The 17608-nt window shown below is 36.7% G+C and overlaps 1 protein-coding gene across 40 annotated transcripts in view; it reads left to right on the top strand.

Moving 5' to 3' along the window:
• Window positions 1-15920, top strand: part of NIN (ninein) — a 98346-nt gene extending 82426 nt beyond the window's left edge. For 8 of the 40 annotated variants that reach the window (XM_072761535.1, XM_072761519.1, XM_072761516.1 and 5 more), the window contains 4 exons: window positions 1388-1492; window positions 6184-6384; window positions 9866-9979; window positions 12191-15920. In XM_072761535.1, the coding sequence (XP_072617636.1) occupies window positions 1388-1492; window positions 6184-6384; window positions 9866-9979; window positions 12191-12400 (630 nt within the window). In that variant the 3' untranslated portion in view covers window positions 12401-15920. Of the gene's footprint in view, window positions 1-1387; window positions 1493-4668; window positions 4730-6183; window positions 6385-8062; window positions 8601-9865; window positions 10162-11977; window positions 12052-12190 lie in introns of those variants that run through there. The other 32 variants (XM_072761528.1, XM_072761527.1, XM_072761526.1 and 29 more) reach the window with 12 other exon arrangements.
• Window positions 15921-17608: the final 1688 nt, after the last annotated feature.

The raw sequence follows: 17608 nt of genomic DNA, 5'->3' as shown, positions 1-17608 counted from the left end.
GACTACCAGAGGCCTCAGCTCCTCAATACTTGGGCCTTTTCCCAGGACAGGGCAGGGAGTGATAGGAGAGAAAGAAATAGAGATCCCAAAAGATCATGACAAAAGCTGTAATGCTTTTTATAAGGTAATCCTGGAAGTGCCACACCCATCATTTCTGCTCTATTCTATTGGTCACACAGACTAACCCTCACACAGGAAACTACACAGAGGTATGAACACCAAGAAGAGGAGATCTTTAGGGACCATGCTGGAGACTGGACCAAGTTCAGTTCGCTTTCTGTACTTTGTTCCATGAAGTAGGAGTTCTAAGACCAATGTTACCCTGGGTGTTCTTGTTGTTACTTGTTTTTCTTTCTTTCTTCTTCTAAACTAAAACTCAAGAGTTTTCACCGTTACCCTCCTCTTCTAAAGATTATGGTTTGTATAAAAATCTGGGAAGAATGACGAATGATTATTCCCTTCTGTTATAAAAATTGTATGAAAGTTTTAGGTTTGTGAACCTTTCCATGACCATAGGCAATAAGAAGACTGGTTTGTGCTCTAAAGCTGAAATACTATATGATTTTAGGTTCATTCAGGTAAAGTTTTCAGAAAGACAAAGGGTTTCATCCACCTGCTAAGGGAAAAGTCTAATGATGGGTTTTAACCCGAAAAGTTTATGCTTCTCTTTAACAATTCTTACTCCTCTCCTCAGCTCTTTTTGATAGAAACCAAAATCAGCATTCTAGAAGTGTGGCTATATTTTCTACTTAGCAATATTGTAAATTCCAGGGTCACGTAGGTCATTAGATTCTTCCTATAATAGAGAATTCCAAAAATCTCATAAAAATCTTCTAATTTCATCTTTATAAATGAGAATGGAGTTCTAAACTCATGTTTTATGTACTCTCAGTGTTAAACCTTAAATTTTTCCCCAAGGTCCACTTTTTTCCCCATGTTTTTTCCCACTGCGGATTCAGAATAGAAGATCATGAAATCGATTTAGTGAAGCACCAGCCTTTTTTATTAATAAAAAATGCTAGAAAATAACAGAGTACATGGCTCATGGTAAGGATAAATATTTCGTGGAAGTTTTCTTTCAGGGATGTGTACTTACTGGTTATGCATATATATATAAATATGGGCATGGGCTTATGTCCTGCATGTATAATGGCACTGATGTTTGAAAGCCAGGTGCCTTATGGAATCTGTTCTCTATAAGCAGTGATGATTAAAAACCATACTACTTAAATGTAATCCGTGCACTGAATTATATTATTTTCCTTCAATGAGTGAACTCCACTTTCTTCCAAGGGTTAAGATTTCTGCCTAGCATCAATTTGTCAAAATAAAGTAGAGCAACTCAAGGGCTTCCTTTTTTTAATCGGGAATTTTTTTTGTTCTTCAGCAGGTCAGTCAGATGAATTCCCTTGAAAGAGAATTAGAAACGATTCATTTGGAAAATGAAGGCCTGAAAAAGAAACAAGTAAAACTGGATGAGCAGCTAATGGAGGTAAGTTTTTAAGTAAATGGCCTTAGCTATGAAGAATATTTTAATCCCTGAATGCACCATTTGTTGGGAGAGACTAGCATAACATTGAATTCCTATTATGAAGAAAAGTGAAAAGGTATGCTGCCAAGCTGAATTCTTTGGTGTGTCTTACCAAGTTTGATAGACGTTTTTGCTTATTGCACAGTCACAGGAATTCATATGGCCTGACAGAGGAAGGGGTAATGTTGACTATCCTAAAATGCAGGGACCTGTACTGGAACAAATTCAGGAGGCAGGGATTCTCGCTGATTTTAGCCAAGAGGCCCAGAGCTCCCGCCCGCCCCCTGCTGTGGTTTTATCTGTTTCCTGATCCACCTCCTATATTGTAGTGCTTTACAGGTGGATTGCTAACAACCTCTTTAGCTGGGGAACCCATGCAGGGAATTTGGGAGCATTAGCATTTAGAGGTTTAATCTTCAAGCGCTGCCATCTTTTGTTACTACATTTGTAACTCAGTACTGCCTTGAGGGAGGTACATCTGTTAAACATAAAAATGGGGTAGTAGGGCAGCCTGGGTGGCTCAGAGGTTTAGCGCCGCCTTCAGCCCAGGGCGTGATCCTGGAGACCTGGGATCCGGATCCAGTCCCACATCGGGCTCCCCACATGGAGCCTGCTTCTTCCTCTGCCTGTGTCTCTGCCTCTCTCTCTCTCTCTCATGAATAAATGAGATAAAATAAATAAAATAAAAAATCTTAAGTTTTATAAATCTTAAAAAAATCTTAAAATCTTAAAAAAAGATAAAATAAATAAAATCTTAAAAAAAAAAATGGGGTTGTAAAACCTGTTAGCTTAGACACGAGTTTCCAGGCTTCTAGATTTCTTCATGAATACTAAATACTGGTATAGGATATAAAACAACTTACGTACAAATCCTCCTTAATAAGTAAAAGTTTCCAGAGATATTTTGCTTTGAGTGAATGAAAATGTTATCTAATGAACTGTAAAATTTATTTAAGGTAGAGAGGCATGGGTAGAAAATGTCTTTTTGTACTTTCAAAGGATATAAATATTTTAAAGCTGAATTATAGGATGACAGAGATTTAAATATTTTCTTTTATGGAGCTGGACACATGCAAAGGTGACTTTAAAAAGATGGTTTTCAAGTGTGAAATATGGGCAAATATGTTACACTGACATTTAAATGACCACTGAGGTTTCTGCCAATTTTATGTTCTCTGATTTATCCACTAATAAGGAGATTAAACTATAAATAGTGAAATCCAAACCATTTTTTCTTTCTCTGACAGCATATAATAAATGTGTTCCAAAGCTTGAGCTGCAGGCTGTGTTTAGATGTAGACATGTTTTCTGATGAAATAATTATATATTGTGATAAGATAGCTGAAGCTAAGCTCCACATGTCTAGTACCAAACTGAAAAGTAACAGGGTATACTTACTTAGTCACTGGTAGATCTTCTCCAAATGTTCTGCCAACAGGCCAGTTCTCCTACCTGCTCTAGCGGGCCTCAGAAACCCCTGTCTCTTCCTGACCCCACCTTACAAGATTAGCCATCACAAGCAATTTCTCTTCATTATTTTCTCTTTGATCTAGTAGTAAATATTTGCTAATGGGTGAGGTAAATCTAATGTTCTGAATGAACTGAATAACTGAAGAAAAAGCATGAATTTTCCATTGGAACACTGAAAAGAACATCTCATACGCTATTCTAATGAAAACCATGTAGTTCCCCTATTTAAAGTATATAATTCAGGGCCTTGGGTGGCTCAGCAGTTGAGCATCTGCCTTTGGCTCCGGTCATGATCCCAGAATCCTGGGATCAAGTTCCACATCAGGCTCCCTGTGGGGAGCCTGCTTCTCCCTCTACCCGTGTGTCTACCTCTCTCTGTGTCACTCATGAATAAATTTTTAAAAAATCTTTAAAAAATAATAAAGTATATAATTCAATGACTTTTGGTATATTCATTTTTTAAATGGTGGTAAATCATAACAAGGTGTGCCATTTTAAAATTTAGTGGCATTAACTACATTCACATTGTTCTTCTACCATTACCACTACTTCCCAAACATTTGCATCACCCCAAAAACTCTAACCATTAAGCAATAACTTCCCCATCCCACCAGCCCTACAAATTGGATTTTTATTTATGTTCTGATATCTATATATTAGGCCACTTTGGGGTACATTACAGTGGTTTTCACACCATTTTTTTGTGCTCACCTCCCCTGAGGGACAGGAACATTCTTCTCACTGGGTGAGTGGCCAGGTGCAGGCAGGGAGATGTTCCTACATCAGAATCTTTGGGATCAAGGATTTTAAGAAAAGCTTTCGAGGTGATTCTAATCTTATGTATGTACTCTCTTGGGGGAAGAATTTCTCCTCATCCTTCTATGCCAATTTAAAAGTCACCAATCCTATGGGTCCCTGGCTGGCTCAGTCATTGGAGCGTGCTACTCTTGATCTCAGAGTTGTGAGTTCAAGCCCGTAGGCTCAAGTGTAAAGATTACTTAAAAATAAAATACTAAAAAAAAAAAAAAAGTCACTGAGCTAATACAATACATATCCACACCCTAAGGCAATTAAATTCTTCTATTTCATAGTCTAATGAAAAAGACCACTCCAGGGCTTTTCCCACTACAGGAGGCAATGTCCTATGAACAATTCATTTTCGACATTCAAGAAAAGAGTTACAGTCTATATCAGCAATTTTCAAGTCTGCAGTGTACTTTCCATAGCCAACAGTTCCAACACTTGAACAACAAAATTGCCATTTGGAGATGTAGAATATATCCTATAAAACAAAAGTCTTCAGCATCAGATCCATCCATACTGGAATCTTCTAAATAACTATATTGGGTTGGGTAGAGGTAAGGTGGTGAGTTCACAAACTAATAACCCAATCACAGTAGGTGAGGCAGCAGTTGCAGGATTAGAACTACAAGACATTTTAATACACATTTTAATACACATTTAATACACTCTGTAAAATTGATACACAGAGAAATGTAAATGTTGGTCCTTTATAAGTTCTTACTGACTGGAGCACACATATTCAGGTATATAATATACCCGGTTTTGAACTGTTCTCTTTTTATAACTCATACTTTTCTTCCTCTCTTTATGACTCCTGTAATTTTCTTTTGTTTTTGTTTTGTCTGTGGCTAACCTGTACCTAGAACTCTGTGGTTGGAAGTAGCAGAGAAGGGTGCAGTTCTCTGCCTGAGATAGTGTGTGAAGGTATAACATTTGCTTTCAATGAATCTCATAGCATGGAGATATCTCATCAGAGTCCTTGTTCATGTATCATTTCCACTCACTGTAACAGTTAATAAATACTTAAGAGCCAGTATTCACTTTCATTTTGCTTTTAACTATGGAATAGGTCTGCATTTACATTTATTCCAGGGTTTTCCTTACTATTTAAAAACGTAGATGAGGAAAATCATCCTGCTGATATAAAATCATGGGATCATCATTCTCCCTATTTTTTATTCCTGAAAATGGTGGGTTTCTAAATCTACAACTCGAAAATTTCAAAATGGATTGTAACCTCCCACCTCAGAAATTTAGATTTAAGGAAATGGATAGTGGCTCTGAAGCTTCATGACAGCGTTTAATTATAATTGTGTCTTAGAGGGCCTTTTTCCCTTCCCACAAGCCTGGAGGTGCTTCCTCTTGAATCTGGTACTTGGTCATGTTCATTGCATGCCTTCTGTTGAGTCCTCTGTCTGCTGAATGTGTCGACAAATGTGGAGTGGCATGCTTCACTGGCCAAATGCAGTGCCTTCTCCTCTTCCTCTTCCCTCTCTCCAACTTTGGCATGTGATACGCATATCATTTCCTCATTGTCGTGAACAAATACTTCTATTCCATGTACTTCAGTTCCCCGGGGTTCTAGGATATCACCCTGTGTCCCAGGATTTCTTATCTTCTAGTGCTGTTGAAGAGTTTAACATTGTTAAACTAAACTAGGTTACAATAATTTCAGATAAAAGATTCTTTGAAAAATTTGCTATCCTGGAAAATATGTAGTCCTTGAACATTTGCTTTTAAGAAGCTTTATGAATGGTAAGTAAAGTGGCAAAACCCTAACACATAACCACTTTCTCCCCTTTGCCTACTCCAACCCTGTGTGTTTTTGTTTAAAGAGGCATAATTGGGGCACCTGGGCACCTGGGTGACTCCATCAATTAAGCATCTGCCTTCGACTCAGGTCATGATCCTGGGGTCCTAGGATTGAGCACCACCTCGGGCTCCCTGTCCCTCTGCTGCATCCCCTGCTTGTGCTCACTCATTCTTTCTGGGTCAAATAAATAAATAAAATCTTAAAAAATAAAGAGGCATAATGGAACGTTCTAGTGTAAGGAGACAATGAAGTAGAATTCAGACACATGTATATTGTCTACTCATACCCTTATAGTCCCTAAAGAGTGAAGAAGTATAATTTTTTTAAGTCTAAAACCTTTAAGAAGGCCTGCTTTTTCATTAATTATATTATCTCCTAAGGAAAGTGACTCTTCCCAATTATTTACTTCTTACTCAAGTCATGTACAGTCCTGTTTTCAAGTAATCAGTGGGTCTGAGAATTCATTCATTAATTCATCAGCTTCATTCACTGTGCTTGACACTTTCAAGAGTCGCTCTGTGCTGGAAAGCACCTCAGCTGACCAGGGCTTTGCCTCTGCCTCCAGATGCAGCACCTGAGGTCCACTGTGATGCTTAGCCCGTCCCCTCACGCTTGGGATCTCCAGCTGCGCCAGCAGCAAGCCTGTCCCACGGTGCCCAGGGAGCAGTTTCTGCAGCTTCAACAACAGCTGCTGCAGGCAGAGAGGATAAACCAGTGCCTGCAGGAGGAACTTGAAAACAGGACCTCAGAAACCAACACCCCGCAGGTATGAGGCTCTTTTTTCCCTAACGGTTAACTCAGGTCACCTAATTTTACCTGTTTATTGGAAAGTTGTACCAGTTCAAAGGTAGGGATAAAGACTCTAAATCTCTGTCAGAGAGCTCCACCTTAGCTGTATTACCTGTCTACGGAACTGCAGTGTTATTTGGGGGTTTTGCTTTTGTTTCTCTGTAGTGATGCACTCGAGCTCTCAGCTTGTAAGCTGGGTAATGAAGCGTTCGGGGCCTCCTTTGCACATTCATCATTGAAGAAGTATCGGGATCACTTGAGCATAGTGTACAATTGACCTAAGATCTTTTGACTTAACATTTGTCCGATGCCAAAAATATTACAGAATTCAAGTGCAACTCTAGGATAGGCATTATTAACAAAGCAACCTGGGTTTTCCTGTACTTGAGGGGCACAACTTGCTGAGTTCCATAGAATTCACAACGGGGCCTTTAAACAACTAATAGAGTGTGCAGTCATTGCCATTAGGTGATGTATTTCATATAACCTAGTTTTTAAAAATGATCGAGTTTGAAAACCTCTTTTTAAGAAAGTAAACATCTTTTCCCCTTTCCTTTGAATTAGTATTATCCTAGCTCACCACAGACACAATCTGATATAACCTGGGTTTTCAAATAGTTCTCTTAAGTGCTTCGTTCATAGTCAAGCTTTTTCAGAAGTCTCTTAACCATTTTTGCTTGCCCAATTTGTTTATTCAACTAGGAATAAAATATACAAACTAAGTATTTTTTTTTTTATTCTAAATTCTTTCTGGTTTGGATGCTTTTCTTCTGTTGTCTCTCAGTTGACTTTTAATAAGGACTTTCCCTACCTCCTTTTCTGTAAATGTCTCAAAGTGGCTTTGCGAAGTCAGATTAGCACTCTAATGATACATTGGAGCAGTTCTGTCTTCCTCTTCTAGTAGTACATATCTATGCTTTGTCATGACATGCTTCTGTCACCTGTTCTTTCAAACAAAACCTTAAAATTATTTTTGTCTTTTATGCTTTAAGAATTCACGTTTTTGGAAGCTTCCTCTATTTACCTCAGTTTCCAAACAGTAAAATTGTGCTTACTGGGGTGTTGAACAGATGCTTCAACAATTTATTACAGAACTGAGTCATAAAACTTTGACCTCAGTCTTTAACAGACATTTGAAACCAAATGATTAGGCCAAGGTTTTATCCATTGTTTTCTCATACACACAGTTTTCTTTTTCTTTTTTTTTTTTTTTTTAACACACAGTTTTCAAAGCCTGTGCTTCCACCCCACCCACCAATTTTAAAAATAATATCTTTTTATTCCAATTACTTCAGGATTAGATAGACAAACGGTTTAGATTTTGTGCTAATAAAAATAAAAAATAAAATTATCCAGCCAGGTGGCAGAGTAGACTACTTACTGCTCTAGCTAGGCTGCCACTGTTGTGAGAGTCTCCTAGTTCTGGTAACTGACTTGACGCTAATTTTAAGATGACAGACTATTAGAATTTGCACGTTACTTCTGTGTGTGGAGTGATGTGATTTCTTCTGCCTTTGTGTTGCTTTGCTTGCGTATGTAGTGTTAATGTGTGTGCTTTTAAAAACTGTTTGCATTATCAATGTGTGAATTTAGACTCCTCCCAAAACATAATCTTGACATCAGGGTGAAGTGTACCACTTGCCTTCTTTCTCTAGGCCTTGCTACCGGAGCCGCGAGCAGTGCATGCAGATTCCTACAGAAGGATTGGGCACCTGTGAAAACTGGGCTGCTATTGATGACATTTCTTACCATGGCAGATACTCAAATGCACACACCCACACACCCACACACAAACACAGAGACATAAGCTGGAAACTGTTTTGGAATCAAGTGCTCTTTTAAATTATTATTATTATTAATTATTACTATTATTAAGCCTTCACAGTATTATGTCTCTTATTTATTAATGTAGAAATGACAGATTTTGTGAATCAAATTCACGAATTTCAGCTTGTTTTGAATTATTTTATTTATACCATTTAAAGAGTGTGGACTTGAGATTCTTGAAAGGATGTATTCTATATATTTTCTCATTCCATATGCTGTAACTATTTTTAACAAGAGATACTACTTTTATATATGGAATTTGAAGAAAATTCGGGTTATTTATACTGTTTTGTATAAGATGTATAATGCTTTTTTGACAGGAAAAAGGAAAATTTTGACAAAACAATAAAATAAATTTTAAATATATGACTGCCTCTGTTTTTCCTCTTTCCTCTTTTGCTACGTTCCATGTTCTTCAAATTATGTTATGGGTTTTTTGTTTTGCTTTGTTTTGTTTTTTTTTTTCAAGCAAGTAGAAATCAGACACTTCTATTTATGTTTGAACTTTAAAAAGCTATTATATCTTTTAAAATATAGTATTTTTTTAAAGCTAGATGTTCTCAAGGCCTGATTTCTTGAAGTTTACTTTCTGCATTAGATTTTTACCTACTACAGTTTTTGTCTTCAAATTAGTCACATAGTTTAGTTGTTTATATTTGAACAAATGCTGTTACTTTATCCAAACAAATGTTGGCTTTCAATCCATGTTTAGTCATTCTGCATGCTTTTAAAAGGAGTTATACCATCAGCCATTAACACCTGAGTTTTGCTTAAACATTTGAAGAACCTTATAAATCTGAAAGGTGGACATTTTAATGGCCTGCCAGAAGGGGCAGTTTGTTGTGCTCTAAATCTCCCTCTGGGTCTTTTGGCTCTCCAAACCCCACAGAAGTCCTTAATCTATTGCTGTTGTGTGAGGAGGGGAAGAGCAGCCAGGCCTTCTTCTGCCCTACTGTTTTATCTAGGAGTTGTGTGTGGGGAGAGGATTCTTAATTTTAAATCCATTATGATAAACCCATCCTCCAATCCAGATGTTTGCTTCACACTGACAAGTCAGATTGGGAAACAGATGACTCCAGGCACTGGCAGGAAGAGGCTGATTGTTATGAAGAAAGGAACACTAATACCCTCACAGTCATCAGTCATTTCACATGGGAGCAATGGACATGCAGATTACAAGCTGACTGGAAAGGTTAAGTGTGATCCTGAATAAACTCAGTTGTGTTTGGTTCTTGAGAGACTCCACAATATTACAAAAGCCCAAATCATAGATGGAAGGTTGCTAACCATATTTTACTTTTCTCTGGATACCTGTTTTACTAAAAGTGCACACAGGTACTAAATTATGGGTTTTAAGAATTTTGCTTTATCTCAGGGGAAGATGGTAACACAGGTAAGATTTTTTTTTAAATCTTTGACTCTTTCTCTGATAGGGCTTCTTTTCTAAGGTGTAACTCATGCGGTGTTCAGAACCCCCATTTCACCAGAAATCTACCCTTCCAGTTACAAAGGCAAACGTTGACTGCCCTTTCTCTTAGGCACCTTGTAAGGAAAAAAAAAATTACTAGCATTTTCTTTTCAGTGTGGCATGAATTCCAAATGATAATACACTTCTTTTTTCTTCCCTTCAGGGAAACCAGGAACAACTAGTGACTGTCATGGAAGAACGAATGATGGAAGTTGAACAGAAGTTGAAACTGGTGAAGAGGCTTCTTCAGGAGAAAGTGAATCAGCTCAAAGAACAAGTGAGCCTCCCAGGTCACCTCTGCCCACCCACCTCACACTCCACTCTTAGTGCCAGTTTTCCATTCCTTTGTTGCCATTAGCTCGGTCACTCTTGTCAAATAAAGGCAAATTCTACTATGAATGTACAGCAGAATTTAGGATTCACTGTCCCCCTACCACTCCAAAAGGATGGATTCTGGATGCTGTGTTATTTTTCCAAAGCTCTTTTAAGGCAGGCTGCAATTTAAAGAACATATATTTGCTAACAGAGACCCACACAGACCCAACGCATTAATTCCTAACAAAGGTCAGCAGCTTAGATGGAATTTTTGTAGATTTTTTTTTTTATTTGCCCAAGACAGGAAAATTTTCTGTTTATTTAAGTAGAATGTTATGTTGGTAAAAAATTGGAGGATCATAAATGGAACTTTAGCTTTCTTGTCTACAATAGCTATGACACCCTCAAAAAGCACCTTATGGCTATAACCATACCCCAACAGGCTGTGCTCTGAATTAAAATAGGGACCCTGAATTTCAGGACCACTAACCTGGACTGATCCTTCTCACCTGCTGGTGGCAGGGTGGCCCATGTTTAGAAAGCACTTGTGTGACCACTGATGACATGCAAAAAAAGGGACCACTTTATGGGAATGTCTTCTAATGCTTTGGAAACTAAGATTAAGAACTGAGGGGTCAGGGCAGAAATTATCCAACCCGATTTTCTAGATACATAAAACTGAAGAAGAATAACCTCATGAGAAGGTCTTAATGCAGAGGGAGAGAGAACTTTCCTTTGTTCAATGTTTTAATCACAAAATGGAAAGAAGGAAAGTCTTAGACAATAAGCATTGATTCAATCCTTTAGTCACTCATTTTTCAAACCATAACTACTATGTGCCAAGTCCTGTTCTGAGCACTAGGGACACAACAGAGAAGAACACAAAATCCAGCCCATGGGGAATGCAGTTCACTTACAAGGTATCGAATATTCGGCAAGGGGGTAGTTTCAAAAATAAAGAAAATGGAGTCCACTTCGGCAGAGGGGGACATAGAGAAGAAATACTTCCTCCAACTCAGGGCTTTAAAGCAAGCTTCCTGAAGGCCTCTTAAACCAAGTACTGATGCTGAGTAAGATTTGAACAAGTGAAGAAATGTGAGGAGGACCTCTAGGCTATGGGAACATCACGTGGTTATGACAGCCTATGAGGTGTGGACATCTACAAATGTTTTGGCCTTAATAGTTCATACTGTCCTCAGAGAAGCAGAAGAATCTAGAGCAACAGGGAGGAATGGGCAGTAGAGAACCTTAGGTGCATGCTGAACTATAGAGTTTGAATTTCATTCTGTAGGTGATGAACAGCCATCAAAGTGTTTTTTTAAAAGGAAGGAAAGGAGAGAGGGCATGATGAAACATTGTCTTGGAACAGTTCAGTAGAGTAGGTTTTTATGTTACACTTGCCAGTCATCTAGGTCCTGGGCTTCAGTGTTACCATCTTTATCATTGCCTTTTGAAATGCTAATAAATTAGCTAAGCTTCTGATGTTCTGTATTCCCTTAAACCTCTATAACCTTTAGAGGCCCTGGTTAAAACTGGGTGTAAAAGAAGGTGTGATGAAGGAAGGGGGATTGGAATACATTAATAGAAACCATCAGAAACCAATCCCAAGGCTGCTGACATATTTTCCCACCCCAAATTAGACCATCTACTCAAACCCTAAAAATTAAGATATATCTTCTAGACAAGCTCTGCTATGCAAAAGAGTTAAGGAAAAGTAACTGCCCATATCTTACCTCTTTGTTGTATGTAATTCATGGACCAAATTTGAAAATAATCAAAATGGGAAGCTCAAACATCTGTTAAGAACAGAATTAAAGTTCACACCCTATATCTCAGAAGCTAAAAGAAGTATTTTGCTATTTTTTAGAACAATGTAGAAAGCAGTAACGCCTAATTTATTTAGGTGAAAAAAAGACTTTCACTTTTGAGCCTTCAAATATCAATCTGTTCTTTTTCTTAGTGGCTTCTACAAACATTATGCAAAGAAACAGCCTGGAATAAGCGGATTTGCTCTACTTGTATCTCCGATGCCAGGTCTGGTGTTAAACCCGTGTTGTAAAATAAAAGAATATAATGGATAGAAGTCATTTGCCTTTATGAACAGCTGTCCTAATGTCAGACCTTAAACTTAATTACAGAAATGGAGTCAAGATGTTTCTGGTTCTATTTCTAGCTCTGCAAGAACACTAAAGCAGATGCAGTGGTGAAGGATTTGTATGTTGAAAATGCCCAGTTGTTGAAAGCTCTGGAAATGACTGAACAGCGACAAAAAACAGCAGAGAAGAAAAATTACCTCCTGGAAGAGAAGATTGCCAGCCTCAGTAATATAGTCAGGAATCTGGCACCAGCACCACTGACGTCTATACCTCCCTTGAGGTCATAGCCAAGCCAAAGGATACACTTATATTTGTGCACTTTACTGAAATGGATGGAACGTTTCAGTATGTTCTCTTGACCATTTTTTTTTAAAACCTTTAATGGTTTAAAATCCAGCTCAACCTAAAGCTGCCAGGAACAGAACAGGAGTCTCCATTCATTGTAATTAGTTTTTCTAAAGAGACTAAATTATTCCCAAGTGTTAAATTTTTAAAAAATATTCTAATAGCTACCAAAAAGGTAGATATATGAACACAACGCAAGAATCTTACCCCAGTTGTGAATGAGTTTTGTAAAAAAAAAAAAAAAAAAAAAAATTAATGTATGAATCTCTGTAAATTCCACATATTTTGAGATCTGATTATTCTTCTGATCTTTATTTAAAACCAAATGTATGTCTTCTTACATATTCAAATATGGAAAAGTCATTCTGTTTCTAATAATTTGGGTTATTTGGTAACAGACCTCTGGGCTTAATAACCACAGAAGTCAGAAAAGCCAGAGTCCATAGTACTCTACCTTCTAACACCTATGACAGTATTACCACTCTTGATGTATTATAGATGTAAAACTGATTTATTCAACTGCACTGTTAACTAATATTAAAACTGTACTTTCTTTTAACATTTTTTCCTTAGAAGTTTCACTTTGAGAGCTTATCTTCTAAAAAAATGGATAAAGCCACATTCTTAAAGCATTTGAACTATAGAGAAAGCACTGAACAAATCACTTTGGATTTGGAGTAAACAGCTACTCTTAGGAGAGAGATAAGCAAATGATGTGGGTTTCTCTCTCAAGTCTTGAAGTTCATGAACTCACATGCAAGGTTGCTCCAAGAACTCAGGGAACAATACTTTGAATGGTCTTCTTGAAACACTGTAGGGGCCTCTTTAAGAATTTGAAATGCATAAACCATGTGACCTTATTTGTCTTATAGTTAGAGCTATAATATGATTTTTATTTTCATTTTTAGTGAATTTACTCTTCTGAAAAGCCTTGATTTTAGAGTTAACCGAATTTATGGAAGAGTTGTTATTTGCTTATTTAACATAGTCTAAAATTTCCATGTTTCCTTCTTCTAACACTTCAAATCTGATAAGAATTTCTTTCTCCAATAAGCACTGGCATGCCTTCTGAGGTAAAAGAGTGTGAAATAGGATTTTCCATTCAGTTCTCAAGACTGGAACTTTATAGAGTAGCAGTCAACCTTTTGAGGATGGGTAACTTTTATTTTCCCCCAAGTCAAATCTTTGCTTCTTAGCCTACTTCAGCCAGCCAGCCGTTGGTAGAAGACTTATGTTTAGGATACTAACAAAGCTCATTATAGTCACCTATTTGTTTTTGTGAGACGGCAATTAGGTAAGAAAAAATCACTCTGATGTATTCCTAGAAGGCTAAGCCCATCGATTTACAAGACAGGTAACAGCAAAATCATACACTGCTTTATGGGCAGGAACAAAAGATTCAAGCAAACTGCCTAAGAAGTCATGTGATATTAAAAAATCTCAACAAAATAATTTGCATCAAGCAACTGTAGGGGTCCTCATAGCCTAACCATCCATTGGTCCCACCTGACAAGCTAGGGGCAACACAGAAGTGCTCACTACAAGGGCTCTGACAAGGCATGGCCATTTCTGGGACCAGAATTCACACTCATGAAGCAAACCTTTTCAGGTCTGGACAGCTCTTATTTTCAGAAAGCCCTGATTTCCCCCTGGAAAAATAATTAACTTTAATCCTTCCCCATAATTATCCTTCAAAACATTTAACATCTGCTATCATGTCTTCACTAATCTTTCTTCCCAGTGGAAACATTACCAGTAAACGCAACTACTTGTATGGCATTGACTTTAAAAGAATCTTTTTCACTTAAAACTGTGTATAGACCTAAGTTACTAAGGTCATAAATAAACTATGCATCTGTGGTGTATTCATGTGATATGCTTCAAGTTACTCAAGGTTATTGCTATCAAAACTGAACACCAAACATTATTTCTCAAATAACTGGCTTTAGCATGTGATCACGTGTTGTATTTTTTATTTTTTACATTATGAAAAGTAGGTTAATTTCTCATAAATCTGTATTTATGTGTATATAAAATACTGTATAATGAATGTAAATATGATTTTCTGGAAAGTTTTAGACTACATTTAGAATCCCTTTATCCAAAATCAAAATGCTGCTCAAATGAAAGCTAATTGAATCAACATCTGGGTGCTTAATTTCTTTGTTTACTGCACTTATAAAAGGAAAAAAGATCAACATGAGAAATAGTTACCTTAAATTTATACGTTTCTGCAGTTTATTTTTGTAGCCTAGAGTGGGAATTTAACTGGCAATTTATAATAGCATTTACAGCTTTCAAAAGATCTTTTAAAAGATTAAATTTGAACTTAAATGTTTAGGTTTTGCTTTCAGACTTTATAATAGCACTCTTTAAAATCACGAGTTATCTTTTACAGGCATTTAGCTACTTGTTTATTAAAAGCACTGGTTAAACTTCCTTTGAATTTCTTAAGAGTTGTTTAAATTAATCTGAAAAGATGGGATATTCATTTCAAGGAAAGAGTCAAGTTTGCCTTTGTGATAATATGTTACACTAAGACAAGGAAAATGTGGATAACAAAACCTACATTGTTTTATTTTGCTTCTTTCTGCTTTTTAGAAGCCTAAACTCTTAAGCTCAAATTGTGAGGAGAGAAAAGTGTGTGTGGGTGGGGGGAGGTAGAATCAATCACAGTATTTTATTTATTTTTCTAAAACTCTTTAAAAACCTGGATTTAAAACTATTTTAAATGTGAATCCTTCCCAGAAGCTTCGAATACATTGCTTATGCATTTAATCTTGAGCATATTTTACATAAATAGATCACAGAATCATAAGCTTTCAGGATATAAAAGAAGCTCTTACAGGTCTAGTGTTTCAGTAATATATCAATACCCAGGTCAGTTATTAAGAACATTTTTTTAAATAATGAATAAAAAGTCCACTTTATGGTGGACTTTAACATGTGGGAATGAATTTATTTTTGTGATTTTTTTTTTTTTCTGAGTGAAGGAAAAGAGAATTGATAGTATTAAGTCTTGTTTTGAATGGATTACCTGTAATGGTTCATTGGAATAAAATCAAGGAATGCCAAAAGCCAAGTCAAAGCTTAATAACCAAAGCATTCCATATTTAAAATTTATTTATCATATTTGGACCTATTTGAATATCTCAACATTTTAAAATAGAAAACTTTTATGGCATATGGATAGCTGTTTAATGAGTTAGCCTTTTATTTCTCAGCTTTTTTGAAGGATTTAAGTTAACTTTATTCTTATGGGAAGACATTTTCACACCATGATTTAAAGGAACACTGGTTTTGTGAAAAACCCAGAGTTCATCAAAAGCCATCAATAGGATTCTTTTGAGATAAAAATAATGTGTATGTGTTGATATTGACTTTGTCTATTTTATCTTAGCCATTCTATCTTAAAGGTTTTAATGTGAGCTTAAAATGTAAATAAAGAATTTTGCAAACATGGCTCTTGTTTTCTATGTATCCTGAATTTTTATAAACAGTGTCAGTATGTTTATGTTTGGTCTCTAGAGTTAAAAGCATCAAAACACTGCACCAAACACATTCTACAAATGCAGAATCTCAGCATCCACCCCAGAACTAATTAATCATATTCTGCATTTTAAGAAGATTCCCAAGTGATTTGTATGTGATTTAGAGCACTGGGACCCATTTCTGTTACAGAGTTGATGACTTTCACACCAGCCAGTTTGGGATCCCTGTACTCTGCAGCAGTTCATAATTTACTTCTAGAATGCTGACTCAACCTCAGGCAAGGCCCTACTTGGGTTTTTGGGTGCCTCAGAGATGGCGTTGTCTCACTTTGCCATCTTTATGAGTGACTCAGACTCTCTTAGTTAAGCTGTTCGTGAGTGATGAGATGTATACAAGTATAGACATAAAAGCCTGAAAATACATTGTCACTATGTTGAATACTGAAATGTAGAATAGAAATGGTGGCCAAACTAGAGCCATTGCTCAAGACTTGTTTATTTTCAAAGCTTATAATTTTTTAATATATTTTTTAAAGATTTTATTTATTCATGAGAGGTAGAGGCAGAGGCATAGAGGGAGAAGCAGGCTCCCTGTGGGGAGCCCAATGCAGAACCCAATCCCAGTACCCCGGGATCACAACCTGAGCCAAAGGCACATGTTCAACCACTGAGCCACCTAGGTGTCCCTCAAAGCTTTTATATCAGCCTTACATTGCCGTTAGAGAGCAAGAGCTATAATAATCCCCATTTTACAGATGAGTAAACTGAAACTTAGAGAAGTTGTGACTTAAGTCCAAACACCAGCTAAATAGGGCACTCAGGATTTAAGATACCAATTTGTCTATAATAGTATGTTGCAAAACTTCTATCAATTTCTACTTCTACCAAACAATCAGTGTTGACTGAATACCTACCGTGCATTCCTGGTTTTCTGTTTATGACCTGGTTGGGGTAGAGTAGTAAGATTTATGCACAAAAAAATAGAAAAAAATATATCCATACAGAAGATGGTTAAGTTTTTTGGTTTTGTTTCTTTTAAAATTTTATTTATTTGAGAGAAAGAGCACATGAGCAGGTAGGAGGGGCAGAGGGAGAAGCAGACTCCCACTGAGCAGGGAGCCCAAACTCAGGGTTCAATCCCAGGTCCTCCCAATCATGACCTGAGGTGAAGGCAGCCACTTAACTGACTGAGCCGCCCAGGCACAGCACCCTAAAAATGATTAAGTTTTGTTCACAGATTCAGTACTATGGTAGCATAAGGAAGATTATCATCCTCAGATATTTTAATGAGGGGGAAAGGTTCTTCACCTATGGTGTTAAATGTAATTGTATATGTACTTCTTTATGATTAGTGTAACCCGTTTGTTTTGTAATCTCTTATTCACCTTCCATTCAAAAAGTCATGTTTTCCCTCTGATATTAACTTAATGTTCATTTTCCCATAATAATGGTTAGATTTTATCCAAAGGATCAGAATTTTGACCTAAAATATATCAATATCTATAGTCTGTTGATTAAAAGTTAGATTTAATTTAGATAAAATATAAGTCACAAAAGTGGTTTTTATTCACTGCTTGGTTTTGCCTCCTTTGCAATTCAGGAAAAATGACTAAAGTGGACATCTTTTAAAATATTAAAACTACACAAAGAACTTTAAAA

The sequence above is a fragment of the Vulpes vulpes genome, chromosome 6 (genome assembly GCF_048418805.1).
Source record: "Vulpes vulpes isolate BD-2025 chromosome 6, VulVul3, whole genome shotgun sequence".
NCBI classification, from domain to species: domain Eukaryota; kingdom Metazoa; phylum Chordata; class Mammalia; order Carnivora; family Canidae; genus Vulpes; species Vulpes vulpes.
The sequence above is the reverse complement of the archived record's forward strand: the minus strand, read 5'-3'. Positions and strand labels throughout refer to the sequence as shown.